The sequence below is a fragment of the Hoplias malabaricus genome, chromosome 3, assembly GCF_029633855.1.
Source record: "Hoplias malabaricus isolate fHopMal1 chromosome 3, fHopMal1.hap1, whole genome shotgun sequence".
Lineage (NCBI taxonomy): Eukaryota > Metazoa > Chordata > Actinopteri > Characiformes > Erythrinidae > Hoplias > Hoplias malabaricus.
This window is the reverse complement of record NC_089802.1, coordinates 58,149,394-58,171,986: the sequence shown is the minus strand read 5'-3', so window position 1 is coordinate 58,171,986 and position 22,593 is coordinate 58,149,394. Positions and strand designations below refer to the sequence as shown.

At 38.6% G+C, this 22,593-nt stretch overlaps 1 protein-coding gene across 4 annotated transcripts in view; it reads right to left on the bottom strand.

The window, feature by feature from the left end:
* Window positions 1-22,593, bottom strand: part of pde4ba (phosphodiesterase 4B, cAMP-specific a) — a 191,116-nt gene that overhangs the window by 48,853 nt on the left and 119,670 nt on the right. For 3 of the 4 annotated variants that reach the window (XM_066663094.1, XM_066663095.1, XM_066663096.1), the window contains 4 exons: window positions 5,554-5,748; window positions 3,773-3,809; window positions 3,563-3,633; window positions 2,123-2,172 (listed from right to left, as the gene is read on the bottom strand). In XM_066663094.1, coding sequence (XP_066519191.1) covers window positions 2,123-2,172; window positions 3,563-3,633; window positions 3,773-3,809; window positions 5,554-5,748 — 353 coding nt within the window. Of the gene's footprint in view, window positions 1-2,122; window positions 2,173-3,562; window positions 3,634-3,772; window positions 3,810-5,553; window positions 5,749-18,861; window positions 18,991-22,593 lie in introns of those variants that run through there. The other variant, XM_066663097.1, reaches the window with a different exon arrangement.

Sequence of the window (22,593 nt, the reverse complement as noted above, 5' to 3'; positions counted from 1 at the left end):
GTAATCAATCAGCAGAGGCAACATCTGGATCCACTAAAACTGCATTTAGGTCTTCATTAAGGTTGTGTGGCAGGTTAAAATTGTTGAGGGCACAGGACAAATTACTATGAACTATACAAATGAACAAAGCTGAATGAAACAGTCAGCCACTTTAGTGTTAAATTCAGATTCAAACACAGAAACTGTCTCCCTATAACACTGCTGGGAATCACAATGACATTTTAAAACAGATTAGTACCATGATTTCTGTTATTGTAACATTGTGTATAAAACAAACCACTGAAATAATCTGTAGTGTCCCTGACAGCTATTTCACTTTTAGGCAATAATTTGTTACATAGTGACTATTTAGTTCATTTTTATTCATTTTATGTCATACTGTGCTGTAAATATATATTTAACTGGGTTGAATGAAGTTTTATATACTAAAAAAATACACACACACACTTATATATATATATATATATATATATATATATATATATATATATATATATATATATATATATATATAGCCTTCCACCATTACATCATTGATTCAACATAGCCAAGGATTTCGCAACTACTACAGTACTTTGTCTGTTTCAAAGAAACATTCCGATTTCTCTTCAAATGACAGCTTCCATTGGTAATATATATTACTAATGGAAGCTGTCATATATATGTGTCATATATATGAGTGACCAGTGTTTATTACTAATATTATCCTTAAAATTCTAGAAATAATATTACAAAATTGGACATCAAATAAGTATTGGATGATCAACTATAACGTTTATTTAAATAATAAAAAAATATAATAAAATATATTATTATTATATAATAAAAAATAAAAAAATTAACATGTACAGTGTTTCTTAACTATGAATTCCCCAAACATATTGTGCCGGTTCATTCTGTACGCTGATGCGATCTGCTGTATAACATGAAACAGAAACGCCAACATTTCACAAACATGTGCCTTCCCTTCCACCATTACATCATTGACTCAAACATAGCCAAGGATTTCACAACTACTACAGTACTTTGTCAGTTTCAAGGAAACATTCCGATTTCTCTTCAAACAACAGCATCCATTAGTGCTGAAAACTCCACGACAATTTTCTGATGCCACACTCATATCTCCCTCAGGGCCCTCAAGAGGGGATTTTTGTGGAATTTTCCCAGCAATTATCACAAAGCATTGCCTCCTAGTCAAACATTATAGCTCCCTGTAATGGCATTGTGTAGTCTATTTTGCAGGTGCACGTCAGTGCCTGTGTGTGTGTGTGTGCAGATGGATGAATGTTACTGTTCTTTGTGTGTCCCCCATTCCCTGTTGTCTTCTAAGGCTCATTTACTGTAACTGTGACATTAGTTATTATAGGAAGTTTGTGTGCCTGCCTACACCATTCTCCATTTCCTACAGTCTTCTAGGGCCCTACTATGGTTTTATTATGCAGTAAGTAGACTCAGCATCAGATAAGAGGTATATAGTTTGGTGTGTGTGGGTGCGTGAGTGTGCGTATGTATACGCATAAACATGAGGGCAATGAGTGCATGCCATTTCCTGTGGGCTTCCATAGGCCCTATACTAGACTCAACAATGGACAGTGGTGTGTGTATACACACGTATTGCCAGGGCAATCACCAGAGGCCAGCGTGGAGATGAGTGATGATGAAGGAGAGGTGCTGGGAGTAGTGTGGGCAGTCACGTAGTATAGTGCAGCATGAGGCAGGAGAGAACAGCTCTGCTTCTCCAAGGCCATGGAAGAGTATGACAAAGAAACCTTTATAGAACTTGTGTGAAACTTGTTTGACACTCTGACAAAGCAAAATCTCAACTTTGTGAAATAAGCTTCATGAAAGCAACACTGATAAAGAATCAAGATGCTGATAGCATACCTAAACACTGAGAAAGTAACAAAACACTGATAACGTATTAGAACTGTGATAGCACTAGGCTGATTATCACGTGAGGACCTCTAACAATATCATTTCCACTCACTTACTCATTTTTTATATCAAGGTCAAATGGGAAATACACACACACACACACACACACACACACACACACAAACACACATTACACATTACACAAAATAATACTGCTTATATAATTGCATATACTCTGCAGTCTTACCGGAGAGGCAGACTCTGGTGATGGGAGGCTGTGTGGTAGCAGGTGATCTCCTAAATGGACAGATGAAGGGAAGGGATCAAATGCATAATCACATTTGGCTCAAATTCAAGATGTACAGGTTAATAAATGAATGAATAAATGAATGAATAAATAAATAAATAAATAAATAAATAAATGATGTGTGTGTGTGTGTTTGTCTTTTAAAAACACTATGTATGTGTTTTTTCTGGGGTTTTTTAAAGTCAGGACTGGGAGCATTGGGACATTATTCTTATAGAAGATTATTTCACATTCATAATGACAATGTAAACTCAAAATATACACATACACAATATGTCTAAAAGTTCATAGACACATGTTTTTCCTTTTTTTCTAAAATGCAATGTATTAATATATCTGCCACCCTTTGCTGTGGTAACAACATTAAGGCACTAGATGATTGAACATTTCTGTGAGAATTTGCCATAACTGCATTAATGAAGTAAATTGCAGTAAAGGTTCTAAAGTTAGATTAGGTCTGATCACCAATGTATTAAATGAAGCACCACGAATCTTCACAATCCAGTGCTGAGGAGTTGTATACTGCTATAGCCAACACCTGACATTTGGTTTTCTGACTTTAAGTCACCTGCTGCTACAAACTGTGTTATTCTATTGGAATAATGTGAGAATAATACAAACTGTGTGTGCTACTGAATGTCTTCCCCAGTAATGGCTGGGGGAATTTATTAATCAGAAAGGTGTCTGAGATGTTGGACATGCAGTGTACAATATTATTTGATACAGTTGTTATGTAAGCCTTTTTTTTGTGGTTATTTTATTTTACAGCAGGTCTGTGAACTAGATCATTTACACGATGCGCTATTTTCCTTTAACATTCTTGGGCAATGCCTCACTCAGGGTACTCCAATGTTTCCAGAGGGAGACGCCAGAGGCCAAGTATAATTTGATCACCACCTGGTCCAGTCTGGCCTGGACGGGTTTGAACAAGACCCTACAAAGGCCTTTAACAGAGCATCCTAATTGGTTTGACGTAGCTTGTGGTAATTCAAAGGAAAAATCAGCCCTTTGCTCAATAAAAGCAAGGAACCACCTTTTCTGCCTCTGCTCCTCGAGAGCAGGTGGAAAAACGTGTCACTGGGCTTTGAAGGACACACGGAAAGTCCTAAGCAGGCAAATGCTTCTTGGCTAACATTCAATGGCTTTAAACTGGAGAAGTGATAAGTGGAAAAATGGGTTCAGGCACATGGCTGGCTACAAATATAGCTTTTGATGATACTGCCCTCTTGTGGCGCAAAGGACAAATAACAACTTTTACACGTTGAACACATGACACGGAGAGGGTGAGGAGAAAAATACAGACAATCATTTTTCAGGTTTTAAACATTGCTTTAAAATGCTGACATCCATATTTTACTGAAAAGAGCAAGTATGACTTACTTGTTTGAGGTGCACTGTACATTAGTGAGGACAGTGAAATTGTTTCTCACACTTCGAAGGCTGGCAAGAACCTAGATAGAGACAAACAAAGTTAGTTTTAGCATTAGAGCGTAATGTTTGAATATATGAAATTAAACATTTACAGAAGTAAACGGACCCTTCACCACAGAGCAGGACAGTGTGGTTAAAATGACGTAAGATAATGTTTACCTGAGCAAAAGGTGTGACGATTAGGTCATCCCCATGCCTGCAATCAAAATGCAATACAACGTCATCCTCAATTCAGAGATAGCTTGGCTCAAAACAAATCCACATTATGCAACAGTGCTGATGTCATGTCTGATTTCAGTCCTGACGTGGCTGACGATGTCACTGGGCTCATTGTCAAAGTATGACCCAAAAAGAGGGTGTCAATGGCTGATGACTCGAAACAGTTGAAAAATGGCTTATAGAGGACAAGTGGCCAAATCCCTGCGGTCTGTAAGTAATTTGGCTAATATGAGTTCAGTGAAAATGTGCTGTAACATGATGGCCGACTGTCAGTGCCAGCAGGAGCCATCAGAGGAAATCAGGCCTCAGTAAGACAGACTGAGAGCAGGGCCTTACTTACCCTCACTCACATCCTCACTTACCTGCCAATCAAGCCATTTCAATCTAATTTGTTTTACACACGCTTTGGAAAAATGCTCATTCCTGTTACAAGGCTGATTACTAGGGCTGTAATGTACAGTACCAGCAATATTCTCATCTCGGTTCATGCTTTTCAGTGTTTGGAGGTCTCTCTGATGTTTATTTATTTATCGCTACACTTTTATAGTGCCTTTCTAGATACCCAAGGACGCTTTACACTCAACACTGCTCATTCCATGCAACACTCAATCCACACACACTGGTGAGAAGTGGCAGCCAAACGTGCACAGCATACTCTCAACCAGGAATGACCGTCCACCTGGAGGACTGCATCAGACACTAGGGTCAGGATAGGCCCACAATCCATATATGGGCACACACATTCACTCACACATACAGACATTCATTCATATACACACTCATTCACTCCAGGACAGTTACTACAGAAGCCAAGTCACCTAACCGCCTATGTTTTTGGACTATGGGAGGAAACTGGAGAGCCAAACACTGAAAAAGACAGGAAAGCAGCAAATGGTAAGAAACCATCTGAATTTGAATTTTTATAAAAATGTTTATAAATTGCCTTTAAGGGCTCTCTGCTAATGTTAGCATTAGCTAAACTATCTGTCAGTATTGCCCAAGTATGGCTGAATTCAAAAAACTACACTGGCTCCCGTAGTGTACAGAGTTGAAATGTGGGCTTATTTAGTTTTTTTTCCCCCCTTTGCTGAATCCTGCAATCATTTATTTCTGAGATAAGTTCTGATTACCTTTTAAGTTGTAATTCCTTTCCTCAGATTGCTTGAGAAGTAGAGTTATTGTGGATGATACAGAAACTGAATTTTCTTCTAAAACTACTTAAGATTGAGGGAAAAAACACTGGTTTCCATACTACAGCAAAAAGTGAACTTCTGAAGCAGGATCTAAAAATGTATACTGTCTTATACTTAAAAATCCTGCCAGCTATTTTTATTTATATATTGTATTTTATTTTTTAACCAATATATGCAACTGTTAATTTGTTCAGATTGCAGAAACATAGTCATGTTATTAGATATTACTGGCACATGCAGATCCCATTGTTCTGATGAAAAGGAAAGTGTATTTGTATGCACAAATATTTTATGGTGGTTTTTTTTTTTCTTTCTTCTTCTTTTTTTTTTCTTTTTTTTTTTTATACCACGGCACACAGTCCTATATATTGGAAGGGTTTTTCCCATCTTCCAATAGATGGGGGCATGCCTATCCTGCATCACTTCATGAATGTGGAAAAGGCTAAGAAAACACTCTTCTGTGTCCAAACTGGTAAGTGTGTGTAACTAGTTGGAGGTGCATTATTTATACAGATGGCTTTGACTCACAGCTCGGAGGCGATGGAGGAGTTGCGGGACATGGATTTAGGAGACAGGTCATAGTCGCTGTCTGAGCGGTAGAGGAAGGATTCTCTGCGCTGGTTGTGTCCAGGGAAGTTAGTGTGCAGTACCAGGCCAGAGCCAGGGGAGGCCTGAGGGTCCAGTGGACTGCAGCCTGCAGACGGTCCATTCTCCACATCGAAACTGCAAGCACAAGCCCAAGAAAACATCAGCATTACACCGCAGAAAAAAAAAAAAACCCTACATTATCCATTGTGCTGTCAGCTGTTACAAACATTTACAGAACAAATTCTCAGGCAGCAAGAGAAAGATCCATTTAGTGTTTGGAAAATGATTTCTGCCAAGTGTATACACACATCTGGCCTTTCCATGGAGGGCTAAATATGGACTCATTTGGTTAACAGAAACACAGCGCTTAAAAAGCTGCTTTGAATTGCAGCTCTGAAGATAGCTATGGATGTGTGTGTTTCTTCTTTTGTTTTTAGTTTTTTTTTTTTAACCTAGAACATCAGGTGGCCTTTCATCATATGAACCTTTCATCATGAATGGACACAAATTATCCTTCAGTTGGTCTTCACATAGATACATGGCTTGGTTATGACAGTGATGGATATATCACTGGTCCAAAACCACATTAGTTCTGTATTCATATCAGCAGAAAACATTGGATCAGAAGCAGGACAGAAAGCAAACATTAATCAGATTCACTCCACTGAAAAGGTACACATTTACATTGTGTAATTTAATGTGAGGTGTGCATCTCAAGTTTGAATATCAGAATAGGAGAAAAGAAACTAGTATTAATGCCATATCTGAGAGTGATTTTCTTCATGGATGACTAGTAACAACACAGCAGGCGATGTTTATACAGCATTCAGGAGAACTCAGAAATTCCCAGCTCAGTGCGTGATCCCACACTTAACTGTTTGAGGTCTGAAATAATAATGCTCAGAATGTGCTGCTGTTTATTTGAGATACTGAAAATGCACCTAACATTATCTTAAAATGCATTTCTATACTTTCGATTAGAACGATTGCCAATTCACCATTAATACAGGGCTAATAATTACATGATAGCATCAAACAATTTTATCAAATACCTTGCACATTTGATCATCACAGTATCCCATATATGTAGAGATATCATGCCTCAGTGCTATATCATATACAAACAGATAGTCAACAAACTCCCAAACAACCTGTTCATTCTTTTTTTATCAGTTGTACAAATGAGTTTTGAAGTGTTTTTCTTAGAACGACGTATTATTGTGATTCAAAACATTCTTCAGCTATTTTGTCATTTTACGAGAACTGGTGTGTAGTATTAACAATGACAATTATATAAATAGTTGGAAAATGGCAAGCAGGAAGAATTTGTCTATGAATTCATCAAGGAAAACATGTGCATCAATTTAGTTTCATCAATAGTATCCAAAATTACATGGCAGTTTTGGTTTAGAATTCGATGTAGAGATTACGAATGTAGTATATTAATATTTAGTTTACTATATTTAGTACCTTTAAAAACTAAGCAACAGTTACCATATAATAACAAAAGAGTGGGAGAACATTTGAATTTTGAATTAAAATTGTACACAAAAATCCTTTTAAACTAATTGTACACCAAATAGTAGGAGTTGGAGTGATGTCACAGAATTGTAACTCACACATGAGAAATTCAGACTTTCAGAGTGGAAATTATAACCTGGAGGGATGTCCCACTTGGAAGTCATCCTCATGAAAACAGCACTAAATGAGCAAATGGACGATGAGAATTTTCTAAACATTAACAAACCAGCTCTGCTGTAAAAGATCAGGCAGCAGCAAATAGATCTGGCATGTAATGGACATATGATTTGAGAGAGACAAATATGTAGCACTCAAGTTTATGTAAGTAGACCCTTGAGATGTGGAAGTAGTGGAAAGTGTGAGAGATTCCCAGTGCTGAGGGAGGAAACAGGACGCATCCTTTCAGCCTCAGGAAGTTTAGCGGAGGTAGCCTAAGCCCACTTCAAACGAGATGCTGGCTGTGGAAAAGCATCATATTTTACCCAAACAAACGCTCATCAAAGCACCGCCGCTGCCCTGTGCCATGTGTGTTATGTGGAAGGAGAGAGTGGGAGACGGTTCACATGTTTGCTGGCCTTATGCCATGGCTCCTAGCCATTTCACAGCAAGTGAGCTCAGATGGGACTCCCTAAAACCACCAGTAGCAGCAGCGTAAACCACAGAGAAAGAAGCAGCTGTGTCAGAACACGCCAAAGAGCTACTGTCGATGCCACTTCTACATGTTTATTTCAAACTTAAACCACTTCAACTGTTATTTAAACACATTGAAAACAATATACTGATTAAAATGTGTCATTTTATAATTGCAATGGTGTCCCCTAATGACATGTGTCAGTTTATGGACCTGACTGTAGCTAGATTTCCCATTCAAAATTGATATGGGACCAAACAAGGAATGCTAAAATAAAAATGTGAATGCTAAAATAAATATTCTCCAATACATCAAGACATCGACCATTGTTTTAAATTAATGCATGTAAAGGTGTTGCATCAACAAAATTAATGCTCAACACACTATAAGTATGTCAGCTAATATATGCCCACATTTGCTAGCAGGTCAGACTGAATTATAATATCACTCTTGTTCTGATTGGTGGCTGTGTGATGTGGTTTATTCCTAAAGGTATTGCAGAGCTAAACTGATGTAGGCTGCACAACCAGTTCTATGTAAATGTGCTGTTTCTGTGGCATCCCAAAAATAATGAATTCAAGACAGGCTGCTATGGCATCTTAATTTCTGTTTATGGTTTGTATTGGAGTCAGTGACAGACTAAAACTAACATTTCTCTCCCTGGATAAACACAAATCCAACAGCACACACATCAACACAAATATTTCAGTTGACCTCTGACACTATTCTCAAAATCCACAAACTGGCAACCCTTATACAGACAACATTACACACACACACTTGCTCAGTGAGGCTTATTGGCGTCTCCTGAAATGTCTCATGACTGACCTTGTGACCAATAAGCAGGACATGGCGTCAGAGAGGGGCTCTGGTCTGGCAGGGCTGTTGTCTCCACCAACATCACGCAGCTTATTAAGCATCTCACAATGGCTCAGCAACATCCCACTATTGTCATCCCTCCTTCCCGGTAGCAACCAACAGCAACACTCTATGATATCACACCTTTAAAGCAAGCTCAGTGTTTAACTGATCTCCACTACACTGAGGGAGATGGAGGCACTAGAGTTGTAAATGACGTATATGTGGGCAAATCAATAAACAATGGCTCAGAAGAAGTCTTCTACCAACTCCACATGGTCCACAACTCTCATCAGCTTTTCAGAATGACCTGCATACAATAAGGTTGCCCTCTACTAATTTATGCAGAAATGCTTTAAATGTGTTTTCAAGTCTGTCTGCTATTAGCAACAGTTTAAAAAGTGTCATTTCAGACCTCAGGAGGAAGCTTCAGGCCCAGTGTGATTGGGGGAGAACTGTAGTAAGTATTGGGCAGCACGGTGGTGCAGCAGGTAGTGTCGCAGTCACACAGCTCCAGGGACCTGGAGGTTGTGGGTTTGAGTCCTGCTCCAGGTGACTGTCTGTGAGGAGTTTGGTGTGTTCTCTCTGTGTCTGCGTGGCTTTCCTCCCACAGTCCAAAAACACACGTTGGTAGGTGGATTGGTGACTCAAACGTGGCCGTAGGTGTGAGTGTGTGAGTGAATTTGTGTGTGTGTGTGTTGCCCTGTGAAGGACTGGTGCCCCCTCCAAGGTGTGTTCCTGCCTTCTGCACAGTAATTCCGGGTAGGCTAAGGACCCACCACGACCCTGAATTGGATGAGCAGTTACAGAAGAATGAATGTGGTACATATTTTTTTGTCCAGTCCAGTTATGGCATTGTTGATATCTGTATTTAAAATATCAGACCAAGCTATATCCATTTTATTTTTTAGTATTTTTTAAACATTTATCTATATTGTGTGTCTCTAAAAAGACAATAATTTATTTATATCAAGAATTTATGTGAGGGAAAGATTTATTTTTTTTTAAAGTCGATAAGTAGGAGAAATTAAAAAGCGACAATAAAAATATCAGTGAGGTATAATTTGGTGCTTATTAGCCATAGGAATATTAAAAGAACAAAACCAAATGGAAAAGAGAATGACCCCAAAATATGTGTGTGCACAGTCAACATGGGCTGCAGTAAATATCTGTGCGCAAAAACAGTCAATAGAAACATAAAAAATAGAAAGAGAAAAGTGAAAAAAAGGAAACCCCTACATTAGTAGCTGTTTCCAGACATAAGACTTGTACTATATCGTGTGGCATGGTGATATGAAATGCAGGAATACAGCACAGGATCTACGTCAGACAGCCTCACTGACACGAGCATGACTGGAAAGAGAGGATAATCCACCCAACAGTGCAGCTGATACCTCAGCTCGGCTCTAATCTCCTACTTCATGGATTAGAATATGGGATTTATGGAGTGATCAAATTATATTGCAGTGCAGGAAACCTGCTAATGATTTCCTGTCATGTAATTTTCAGTAAAAAAAATTCAGAAGGCCATGGGACACTGTGATAAACCTACTGACCAGCCCATGTAGGTAAAAGACTCGCAGCTGTAGAGCAGCCCACTCAGTGTGACATGTTTGTGACCTGATAAAACAGCGGTCAGTGAGGCAGCAGAACACCCACAGGGGCGGAGGATGACCACAAGCCCCGAGAGTGGGTTACTGCAGAAGGCTGGGGTCTTGTGGGACATCCAGCTCTCTGGGTCACTCTACACCCCCAAGAGATCTTGAGCCAATAAGAGCCTTCAGGAAATGACAGCCTTGACCCTAGCCTTATCTGATACAGCCAGTTCCCATGGTGCTGATCATTTACAGTGCTCTGGCCTGGTGGAATGAATGCTAGAGGAGATAACTTGCTATTATTCTTAACTACAGATAAAATATGGGATATGCATGTGTCCACAAACATATGACCATTTAGTGTTCATATAATAAGACAACGACCAGTGAACAGTGACTAAAACAATTAGTCATCTAGTAGTTCTTATTTTATCAGTTTATACCATTAGTCCTCCAAAAAATTAAAGTGGACATATTACACCCTTCTTCCACAAGTTAATACAGATCCCTGGGATAGTAATGAAACACTAACATTTAATCCCAAATTACTCCATACTCCCTGTGTAGTGCACTATGTAAGTCATGAAATTACTGAATATAGCTCTTAATAATAGATTATATATTTCTTATACAACAATTTTTATATTTATTCCTCTGATAACTAATGATATCTGAATGTACAAAAGTGCAGTTTTATGACTTTTGTAATTCACCCTATAGGGAGTGAGGAGCTATTTGAATTTCAGCCAGAAACAGGCTGTGATGTCAGCATTTCTGAAAAGATGTGTTTTTGTCATAAACACGACCCCGCTGCCAATGGTGTTTTCAAGAAACTCCACCTTCCAAAAACCCTATGGACAGGAGGCCAAGAACGCAGACATAAAACTGGATCCATGTGGATGAGCAAAATAAACAGACCACAATAAAACTGACCAGGTTCTCTTATTTCAGTTTGTGGGTTAGTAGGCTCCACAGATCCCCAAATGAATGTGCTAATGACAATGTGAGTTTTCATAACATTCATTCATTCATTCATTCATTCATTCATTATCTGTAACCGCTTATCCAATTCAGGGTCACGGTAGGTCCAGAGCCTACCTGGAATCATTGGGCACAAGGCAGGAACACACCCTGGAGGGGGCGCCAGTCCTTCACAGGGCAACACACAGACACACACATTCACAATTTTTTTTTGAGTCGCCAATCCACCTACCAGCGTGTGTTTTTGGACTGTGGGAGAAAACCGAGCACCCGGAGGAAACCCCCGCGGACACAGGGAGAACACCTGGGAGTGCCGCCCATTTTCATAACATTCATTCATTCATTCATTATCTGTAAGCGCTTATCCAATTCAGGGTCGCGGTGGGTCCAGGGCCCACCTGGAATCATTGGGCGCAAGGCGGGATTACACACTGGAGAGGGCACCAGTCCTTCGCAGGGCAACACACAGACACACACATTCACACTTTTTTTTTTGAGTCGCCAATCCACCTACCAACGTGTGTTTTTGGACTGTGGGAGAAAACCGGAGCACCCGGAGGAAACCCACGCGGACACAGAGAGAACACCTGGGAGTGCCGCCCCTTTTCATAACATGTCTCCTCTACATATTGTAATGTGTGAATAGAGGTTACACATACTCAGTGCAAACAAATGCACTAGCCCAGTGGTTCTCCAACTGTGATAACCGTACCACTGCTGGCATGTGAAGCAGCAAGAGGTGGTACCCAAGATGAACTAAAAATGTACTTAATTACGGAATTGATTAATAACTGAAAATCTAATATTTTCATGTATAAATCACAGTTTTATAATTATGCTTTAATGAAATTCGTTTGTGTAATGGATATATGCAAATATTTAAGTCAGCCAGCCACAGGCTTTTTACTAGAAGCACATCTGTGCCACTGTAAAGGCTGCGTGTACCCCCTTATGATAAGAAAATTACCCCTTACACTGAATATACCCCTACTGGTTTACACTACCAAAGTCTTAAGATCTGAACATCCACAATTGTGGGGAACTACAATTCTCTCTGTTTTGTTTACATTCAGAAGCTCTGTATCTTTTAAAATGTTATGTGTATGTTAATGGTATGTTTGAGGAAAAAACAAACAAAAAAACTACACTTGTTTGTACATGGCTGAATTTTAACTTGTCTGTAAGGTTTACTCGAAGTTGTTTAGTTTTGTAGTCATTTTGGTTTGTTTACTTTCATGCAGTTAGTATTTTCACCTTAATTAATCCGAAACAGCAAACATAAGTCAATATTACCCAGCTATGGAGCAGAAATAGAGTAATATCCTCACCTCTGTTCGTGGTTTTCAACGTTTGGAGTTCTCTCTGTTATCTAAAAAGCTCCAGATTCCTTTTCACTGCTGCGAGCAGAGAGAGAGAGCGAGAGAAAGCCTAGCATATGGGACCTGACAGCTAGCAAATGGTGAAGAAACATCTTATGAGTTTTTTTTTTTTATTACAATCATGAATGTCGCCTTTAAATGTTCAACTCACAATAACTGCTACCTACAACATATGCTGCTTTATAGCATGGTGCAGACATAAAACAGGAACTTCACTCCTAGGTCCAACAGGAAACAAGTAATAGACACAGTTAGACATGGCAATAAGGCATTGTAAGTAAAAAACAAAGAAGGCTTTTCTAATCATTAAATAAGTAGGATTTGAGAAAGAGACTTGCAGACTTCCAATAACTTGCCAGAGACATACAGGAACACACTTTGAGCACTCAGTCTGTAATTGTATCAGCACACAGCTTCCTGTGCAGAGCCCATTCTACCACAGAAACAATCAGACTGGAATGTCAATTCCGCTTCTTGGAATGGCCTTGAATTCTGTTAAACTCCCCTGTCTTGTCCACAGTGCAGTTACATACATGTCAGTCATATAGATAAGGATCCAAAACCCACAAACAAACAAACATGGAATGAAAAAGGTAGTAATTATCATACACAGCCATGATCTAGAATACAAAATCTCAAATATCACCACTGTTCTAACAAAATAAATAAATAAATAAATAATAATAATCAACTTTGCAATAACTTTTCCTTTCTCCTTTCAATTTTTGCACACTGTGAAAATGCCAACCACGCTGTGTTGTCAACACAATGTCAAATACTTCAAGATGAGTTCCCCTTTTTAACTTTTAAAGCTACAATAACATAGAATTTACTCGGTGATGAGGCTTAATTCAGGCCATAAATATTAGTCAATGCTGAGGAAATGCACACTTTTACGGTGATCAGAATTTCTTCTAGAACTCCCAAAAACCTTCACTGAATGAATGATGAGTGATTTGTCAGGAGCTGCCACTGTCAAGATGTTTAAGAACAAATTTTCAAACTGAATTTGACCATCTAAAATCTTGTAAAAGCAAGAGACTGAACTAATATCCACAGTAATGTTGGGTGGTATAACGGTAATACCATATACCGTGGTTTTTAAAAAATGTATCTCAAAATGATGGCAGTATTACAAAATTATTACATGTGTATTGTGTGTCAAATTTCTGTTCTGTCTGACTAATTTAAGTACAAGGCCAGTTTTCATTCAGGTTACTTTAAGAGAGCCACAGGGAGCTCAATGACTGCTGATGTCACAGTCAGAAAACAGGCGGGGGGCAAAAGCCCTGTAGCCCACCACAGTTGTGAGTTTAGTGCTGAGTTTGGGTTAAAAGAGAGAAAGCTGAAAACAGATCAAATACACAGAACACCCTTCACGCGACTTTGTGCTCACAGGTATTAGGCTTTATCCTCTAAATATGTGTGTTTTGAACTGGAGTTCACTGGATAGACCATCAGCTGTGGTGTGGTAAACAACAAATGCCTGTTAACTGGCCAGCGATGCTTCTAAACAGTGTATAACCTGCCTTATTGCACTTTTTTTCTCTTACACTTCTTAAATGTGGTCTCTCAGAAATGGGTTTTTATCATGAGCATGTGTGCCGTGTGCACTGTCAGGCTGTGATGAGCTAAACTGCACAGCACAAACACTCAGAAGACCCTTCTCTCGACTATGTGCTAAAAGATATGAAGCTCAGGGCAGTGCACCGTCTACACCCACCCCCTCCCAACGTATACAACGTTAATATTTTCAGACAGTTTGATGCCATGAAAAACCCATACCTTTTCCACAAGATATACAATTATACCGAATTCAACCAAATTATTTGGGATTGAATTCGAGTTACTCAAACTTTTCACTTAGAAAATACTGATTTAAATTGAACACACAAAATATAAGACATTTTTATTCATTCAATTATTTTACTTCAACCTTGTATTTTAACTTGAAAAAACTAAAAAAACTACCATAGACAAATATGTGGATTAAGCGGTGTTTGTGAATGTGTGATAAAGAGCGAGAGAGAGTTTTAATCCACTGACACTGCATTTACATCACCTAATAAATCCACTAATATGTGACTAATCTCTGTAAAACGTTATGGGAGAATTATGGAAGGAAGTTGTGGCCAAATTTTGTATATTGATTAAAACTGTGTTTAAAATAAATAAAAAAATACAACCCATTAACATTTCCAGATTAATCAAGTGTCTACTGATGAAATACTGGTGCCAAGCACTTGATTGATGTTTAGTTCCTGCACACAATATACTAACTGACCAAAGACTCACTTCTCCATATCTGCCAAACTTGATCATTTTCTGTAATTAGGATCTAATTAGAAATTTATCTTTTTCTCTTGGGCTCTTCTAGAATTTAGGCTGCAGACCTATTTTATTATTTTACAGTAATTTTACAGGTTTTGTCACAGCAGTGGAGATATTCAGGATGTGTGAAGAGACATAGGGTCTTTTAAAGTTTGTGAGAAAATGATATGAAAGTACACTGTATTAACTCAGTTCATTGTAATAATCTATTTATATAATAATTTATTTATTATTTATTTAATAATCTATAATCTATTTTTCTTGAAGGTTCCACTAGTTACTTTAGGTCATGTCTTGTTGATGCTTTACTAGATGTGAGTGTCACAAGGGTTCTGAAGCAGAACAAAACAGCTAAATATAGAACCAGCTATAATAAATACTGAATAACACTGCGCTTATAGATTAAACGTACAGTTTAATAAATAAAGAAGAAGGTAAAGATCAAGTTGACATTTTGAGAACTGGTCAAAATGATCTCATGACGTGCAGGTTTGACTCTGTTCACATGACTTTGGGGAAGAAAAGACTTTTGGCCAAAGAAAACAAAAAAGAGAGAGAGAGAGAGAGAGAGAGAGAGAGAGAGAGAGAGAGAGAGAAGAGAGAGAGAGAGAGAGAGAGAGAGAGAGAGAGAGAGAGAGATCGCAGATATGGCATATGAGAATAAGCAGTGCTGTGAACCCAGCTTTAAATCGCCAATGAGCAGTCAATGAGCAGTTTACAACATAGCTCACTTGTATGGTATTGTTTTGTCTCCGGTCACACATTTCAGTTCACTGCCCAAAATGACAACTGGAGAGCATATTTTCCTGGACACTGATTTTGGGAAAATTCAGATGCTGTACATGCATGCCATGTACGTGTGTGTGTGTGTGTGTGTGTGTGTGTGTGTGTGTGTTCACTTGTTAGTTCCCAGGTGTATGTGTTTGTGTATCTACGTGTTACATGTTAGTTCCCTGGTGTGTGTGTGTGTGTGTGTGTGTGTGTATGTTAGTTAACCAGAATAACATGAGGGGGGAGAAGAGAAATAAAAGAAGAAGAAAAAAACCTAGTACAGTAAATAAAATAGATTGTCTCTATTTGCACCAAATTAATCCAGTGCCAATATGTAGATTGCGTTTAGTTTATGACATATATATAATATAGAGACACACTACCGCATTTGTTACACTATATATATAATGGTTAACACTGTGCATCCTTCTCATGCACATTATATGTAAATGCTCTTTTAGACATGCTCTAACCAACACTATGGCTATCACACACACACACACGCAAAGAGAGAGAAAGAGAGAGAGAGGCTGCAGTATAAGACCATATTAAGTAAACAGCCCAACTACACAACATCCTCAGTAAATTCATGTCCAGCCCTGACACACTCATCAGTTTCTGAGCCATCTTATTAAAGTTGATGTAGTATTTAGCGTAAACACTGTCACCAGAACTCTCTCAGCAGCTTCAGCGTTTGAGAACTAGTCACATAAAACTACTGAATATGTTTGCTTGAGGCTCAAATCCAAGTGGTCTTTTCCAACACGATGGAGAATCCCCCTCCAATCCCAAGCCAAACATTTGATCTGCTGCTATTTAACATAAATCTGCAGGAACAGAGATTATCTTCATCGGAATTCTGAGTGAAGTGAGACCTTTACACACCCTCTGAACAGCACAGCATCATGTGTTTAAACACAAAGGTCCACTCACTCGTATACAAGTGCACACAGTAGATTAAGTGTACAGACACACACACACACACACACACACACACACACACTCACAGAGTACAAATAGAGAGAGCAAATATACACACGCATGTGTGCACACAAATGGAAGTATATGACCGTGAAGGACATCTGCTTTTAGAACGTCACGGGTCCTGTTAGCTTACGTCGCTACACACCCACAGGCTATTACAGTAACAAACTGCTTTGCATGTTTGAGTTTCTGCAGAAAAAATACTACACTGTCAAAAGCAGACTGACCACCTGTACCAACAGCTCACACTAGAGATGCAGATTCCTACCAAATGTGTTTATGTCCCAAACATAATAGAATACAGCAGTGCAATTAACTGCCACTCAAACTAAAATTAGAAGATAATCTTGCAATACAACTGCATTCAAAACACAAGAATATTTTGGTCCATGGTGCATTTTTTTATATAATTATACTTGATTAAAAATATATATAGGTGCTGGTCATAAATTAGAATATCATGAAAAAGTTTATTTATTTCAGTAATTCAATTCAAAAAGTGAAACTTGTATATTATACTCCTTCATTAGAATGAGTATAATATACAAGTTTCACTTTTTGAATGGAATTACTGAAATAGATAAACTTTTTCATGATATTCTAATTTTATGACCAGCACCTGTATATAATATTACAAAGCACCACAGTGCATTGCAAATCAGAAATGTAAAATTTATTTTGCAGAAATAACCACAATATGCTACACCACTATGAGTCCTTGAGCAAGATTCCTAACACTACATGTGGACACATCTGCAACAGGATTAGAACTGGTATTCGCTCAGGATACAAGTATCTGCCAAATGTGATAAATGTGAATAAGTTCTATTTCATATATTTAGTAATATATAGCATTTTAATAATCTAATCTCATCCCAAAGATAAATGTACAATTACCTTTACAACACCACAGTTCAAAATGCATAGGAATGTCCATCAGTGTGATGTAATGTAGCTCAACCATAAATGTAAAGCTGTCTTACTGATTTAAAATTAAAGTAGAACTATTCAAATATAGCAGGGGTAGATGCATAAAACTTACGCACAGACCCGAGGCCAGAAATAAGAATGTGTGGCCAGGTGTTTTGTACTTAAAGACTGCATTTGAGTTACAGTATGAATAACGCCCTAACTTATTATTTCCAGAATATCTACGAACCCAAAACTAGCTCACTTCCTAAATTATGTCTGCAAAGACTACTATTGGTCATGGAGGTTGAGGCTAGGTTGTAACATTCTGGACCCAGTACTCTGCCACTTAAAATCAAACTGACCTGTCAACAAAAGACAAAACCAAGATCCATTTTATAAAGTTCTGCATTTAAAAATAAATAAATAAAACAACCTTACTGCGCCACATGGCACAAAGCAGAAGCAATTCACAACTCCGGCAATCTGCTTCTCAATAAATGGTTGTCACTACGGAGATGTCACTGAAAGTAGCTGTAAGAAGTGAAACTGAGGTGATGTTGATGATATAATGAGTAATGAATAAGCCCTGCAGCTGCACACACAGATTCAATCCATGCTTCACTGCTTTTGTAATATTATTGTTATTTTTTATGAATCAACAATAGAAATCTTCATATATATATATATATATATATGTGTGTGTGTGTGTGTGTGTGTGTGTGTGTGCATGTGTGTATGTGTGGGTGTAGCTGAGACCTTTAACTAGTGCTTTCTTCTTACATTTATTCAATCAAACAAAACTCAACAACCAATATTGTGGGTTTTATGGGTTTGGTTAAGCACCAATAGAATGTGAGAGGAGAGGAGAGGGGAGGAGAGAGAGAGAGAGAGAGAGAGAGAGGAGAGAGAGAGAGAGAGAGAGAGAGAGAGAGAGAGAGAGAGAGAGAGAGCTGATTTACACAGTTCAAATGAAAAGTGCTACAAATTAAATGAAAGAAAGTGTAATAGACGAGAAAGAAAAAGGTAGAAATCCTGTGTGAAAGTGTGAGATAAAAATGTAAATGAGTCAGTTTCACACAGAGAGAGACAGAGACAGGCTCAGAGAGAGAGAGGAAGAGAAAGAGACAGACAAACCGAGAGACTGACAGAAAGAGACATCTCTCCTCACTATTTAAGATGTAAACAGAAAGAGATGGAGAGAGAGAGAGAGAGAGAGAGAGAAAGAGAGAGAGAGAGAGAGAGAGAGAGAGAGAGAGAGAACATGTGGGAAAATGAGAATTCTCACCTGAGAGTGGCCGCATGCAGTCTTTTGACTACCTCCTCACTGAAGTCAAAGTGGACCCTGCTTTTGGGGCAGGGGGACCTGCGATGCATTGCCCTGGGACACTCACAGCAGTGGAGTGTGAAATACACACTATCAGCACCGGCCCAGCATGACTCCACACATAAACACACACACACATTCTCCCTCTCTTTGGCCCTGCCCACTGAACTGAGCTCCACAGTGCAGGCACTTCCTCCAAAAGTCCCACTGCACCATGAGCTCCTGTGCAGGGCTGCAGGGAAAAGCTGGGGAGGAACAGTGGACTGGGAGCTGTGTGATGTTCAAAAAGGTGTCAAAATGGAACTTAATATTCATTAAGATGTTATTTTAGAGGAAAGTAATCATTTTAGCACAGATATAAAATAAGTAGTTGCTGTTCTGATATGTACACATAATGTTTTAGTCTGTATTTGTTAAGAAAACCAAATGAAATGGGTTATGTTTATGTATTCAGCATGGCGCTATATATTGACTGCGTGAGAAAGTCACTAAAAACTAGTAACATTGACAACACACAAGTGTCTAGAGTACTCTGAACAGAAGCCATTTTATTCAGCTCTGAGAATTCAGTACAGGAAGAGAAACAGCAATCCACCTCACAATACACATACTTCTGAGTAATGCACTAATACCACAATGTGTGTGTGTGAGTTTCTCTATAATTGCAAACACAAAAACATTCCAGGCATTGATGTGCTTCTATAAGTCACTTCTCTCAGGCAACAATGAGGTGGAGTGGCACTTACAATACACTACCTCTGATCACACTCTGATGGAGTCAGAGATGAGTGATCAGATTTTCTTACTCAATGGAAGACAGTTCATGAGTGACTAGCAGACACTGATGAAAAGGATTTAGAAAGTCACTGAGTGAGTCACTTTTTAACTCTATCACTGGCAAGAGCTGCAAAGTGTATAAGACACGATATGATTTGATACATAGGAATGACAGAGGATAGTCTCTAATCTGTTATTAAAGAAAGTAAATGTAATTAAATGGTAACCCTTCTATATAAGAGTTCAGATGGGTTTTCTCTCATACATTAGTGTGAAACAAACATTTTACAAAGCACCACAGACGTGTGCGCATTTTCGCAAAGCTACACTTAATAAAACAGATGCAAAATATCATTTGAGCACTGCAACCAAAGAACCATTTATGATTCCATAAAGAACAATTTTTCCGAATACATTTAAATGGGTAAAGAACCCATTTGTGATGGATTTTTGCAGAACCTTAAGGTGTAAACACTAACAAATCTCTTAAAAACATTTTTTATGGAACCAAAAGTGATTCTTCAATGGCATTGCTCAAAGAACCTTTTGTAACACCTTTGTTTTTTTAAGAGTGCAGCTGAATTCAGAGCCTCTTTCAGTAGTGATTCACCGCTAAAAGGCTTATCTTTTGGTAAACAGTAATAACCTAGTAAAGATAAAAGGACAGAATTGGTTCTGATGTAAAACAGAAACTTTGGATTCATGTTAAATTTCCATACGCTTCATGTCATGTGGGTACAGTATAACATAAAAGAGTGAGACATGATTCAGGTGAAAACAATGCTGCACTACTGCAAGTGCAGCTGTAAAGCTACTCTTCATGTTGTACTTGATCAGCACAAAAGAAACCCATTCATTCATTTCAGCTGGTAACGTGATGTGTCAGTCAGTCTTTAAAGAGAGAGGCAGAGAAGGATATAAATCTCCTAACTTCTGTGTGCATGTGTGTGTGTGTATGTGTGTGTGTGTGTGTGTGTGTGTGCATGTGTGTATGTGAGAGAGAGTGTGTGAGACACACACGCATCGTTTTGCATTGTTGTATTTTAATGCTGCATGGAATATTTGGAAATGGTCTACTGTACACTTTCAAAAACTGTATGAAATAAAATAAATATCAATAAATAATGAATAAAATAAATGCAGCTGAAATCTATGGTTTTAAAAAAAAAGAAGGTAACATTTGTTCCCTAACTAATGTCACTCAAGACATCCTCTAGAGGGAGGCACCACAGTGACAGTGAAGAGTATCCTGCAGAGTGACAGTTCCTCTAAGAGTGGGGTAATAACACTAAAATAATGTTACATTAATGTACATGAAAAAAGACCTATTATATTTATCTGCCCAGCTCAGATAAATAGTATTTTAACAACTAGTTTCTCAGGGAGCTAAACTTCTTGAATGTTACTATATATAAAATAACAGTACAATAAACAGTATTATATAATACAGTACACATATGTAATGTACATAAACCTGTACAATCAATGTTTCCATGAGCAAAAGAGCAGTTACAGGTAGATCCTTACATCTTGAATATGGTAGTGGAGCCAGTGGCTAAACGCATTATCCACAGTCCACTAGGTGGCAGCAGAGCACAAATAAGGTTATTTAAGCTTTGCACAATTTTCTCACACCTGGGTGGATTGGGGAGCTCCCAACATGCCTAGCATCTCTCCCAGGGACTCATTTGGCACATATTAGTGAGATTGCTTGTGTGGTCTGAGGTGTCTGTGTGTGGACTGACATGGGCAGGGATCAGGGCGGCAGTGGATAAGACCTCTGTCTGTCCCGCCATACACCAAGCCCAAATTACTGCTTGTTCACTTGTGTACTTCAGTAAAGGTTGCTTGATGCAGTAATAGAATGGCTGTGTCTCATTTCCCACATTAGGTGACAATATGAGATTTACATACAGTATCACAGTGGTAAAGGCCCAGGAACAAACACAGCTTGTTTTATGAGACTATCCTCAAGACACTGAAACTCACACACATTTAGCACATTAAGATATGTTACTCATCAGTCTGTCAACACCAAAGCTGCACATCAAGACCAAGACTACGCCAAGCAACAAATCCAGCCAGTGTTAAATTAAACATCTGGGGCAAAATGTGAGAGCGAGAGAGAGAGAGAGAGAGAGAGAGAGAGAGAGAGAGAACCATGCCGGAATCGTTTAAGTGCAGTGCTATTAGTCATCCTCCAGCGCTGAGCTGAGCGCATGTCTGAGAGATTCAGTGTTAAAGTAAAAGCTAACTTAAATGAGAGAGAACTGCACAAACACTCAACTATTTTTGGCACTTACAAACATCTAACACAGAGAGAGAGAGAGAGAGAGAGAGAGAGAGAGAGAGAGAGAGAGAGAGAGAGAGAGAGTGACTGCAGGTGTTTTGGGTTTTCTCTGATGATCTGCAGTGGCTGTGTGGGAGCGTTGGTGCTGTGTTGCCTGCAGGTTTGAGCAGGACTCTGCAGAGTCAGCCTGAAGAGGATGAAGCCAGGAGACATCAGATAAAACTATGAACACAACATACAGTGCTGTGAGAAACTATTTGCCTCCTTTCACAATTTTTTCCATTTTTGCATACGCTGATGTCTCAGATCATCCGGCTAATTTTAACACAAGAGAAAGACAACATGATTAAACATTACCTGCTGCCTGTGCCACCCTTTGGAGTAACGACTGCAATAAAAAACTTGTGATGCTTTATATGAAGTATTTTACTTTATCTGTTGGCTCAGTCTTCTTTGCCCTGACTGTTAGTACTATGTTCTATTGTAGAATGCTGGCAGTGTTGGCTGGGCCAGATGTAACAGGTCCCATGTCATCCCAGCTTTGTCTCATCATTAAAATATATATAAATAAATAAATAATGAAAAGCCGGGGGATCATGCTCAGGGCTGGAGTGAGCTGTAGCTCC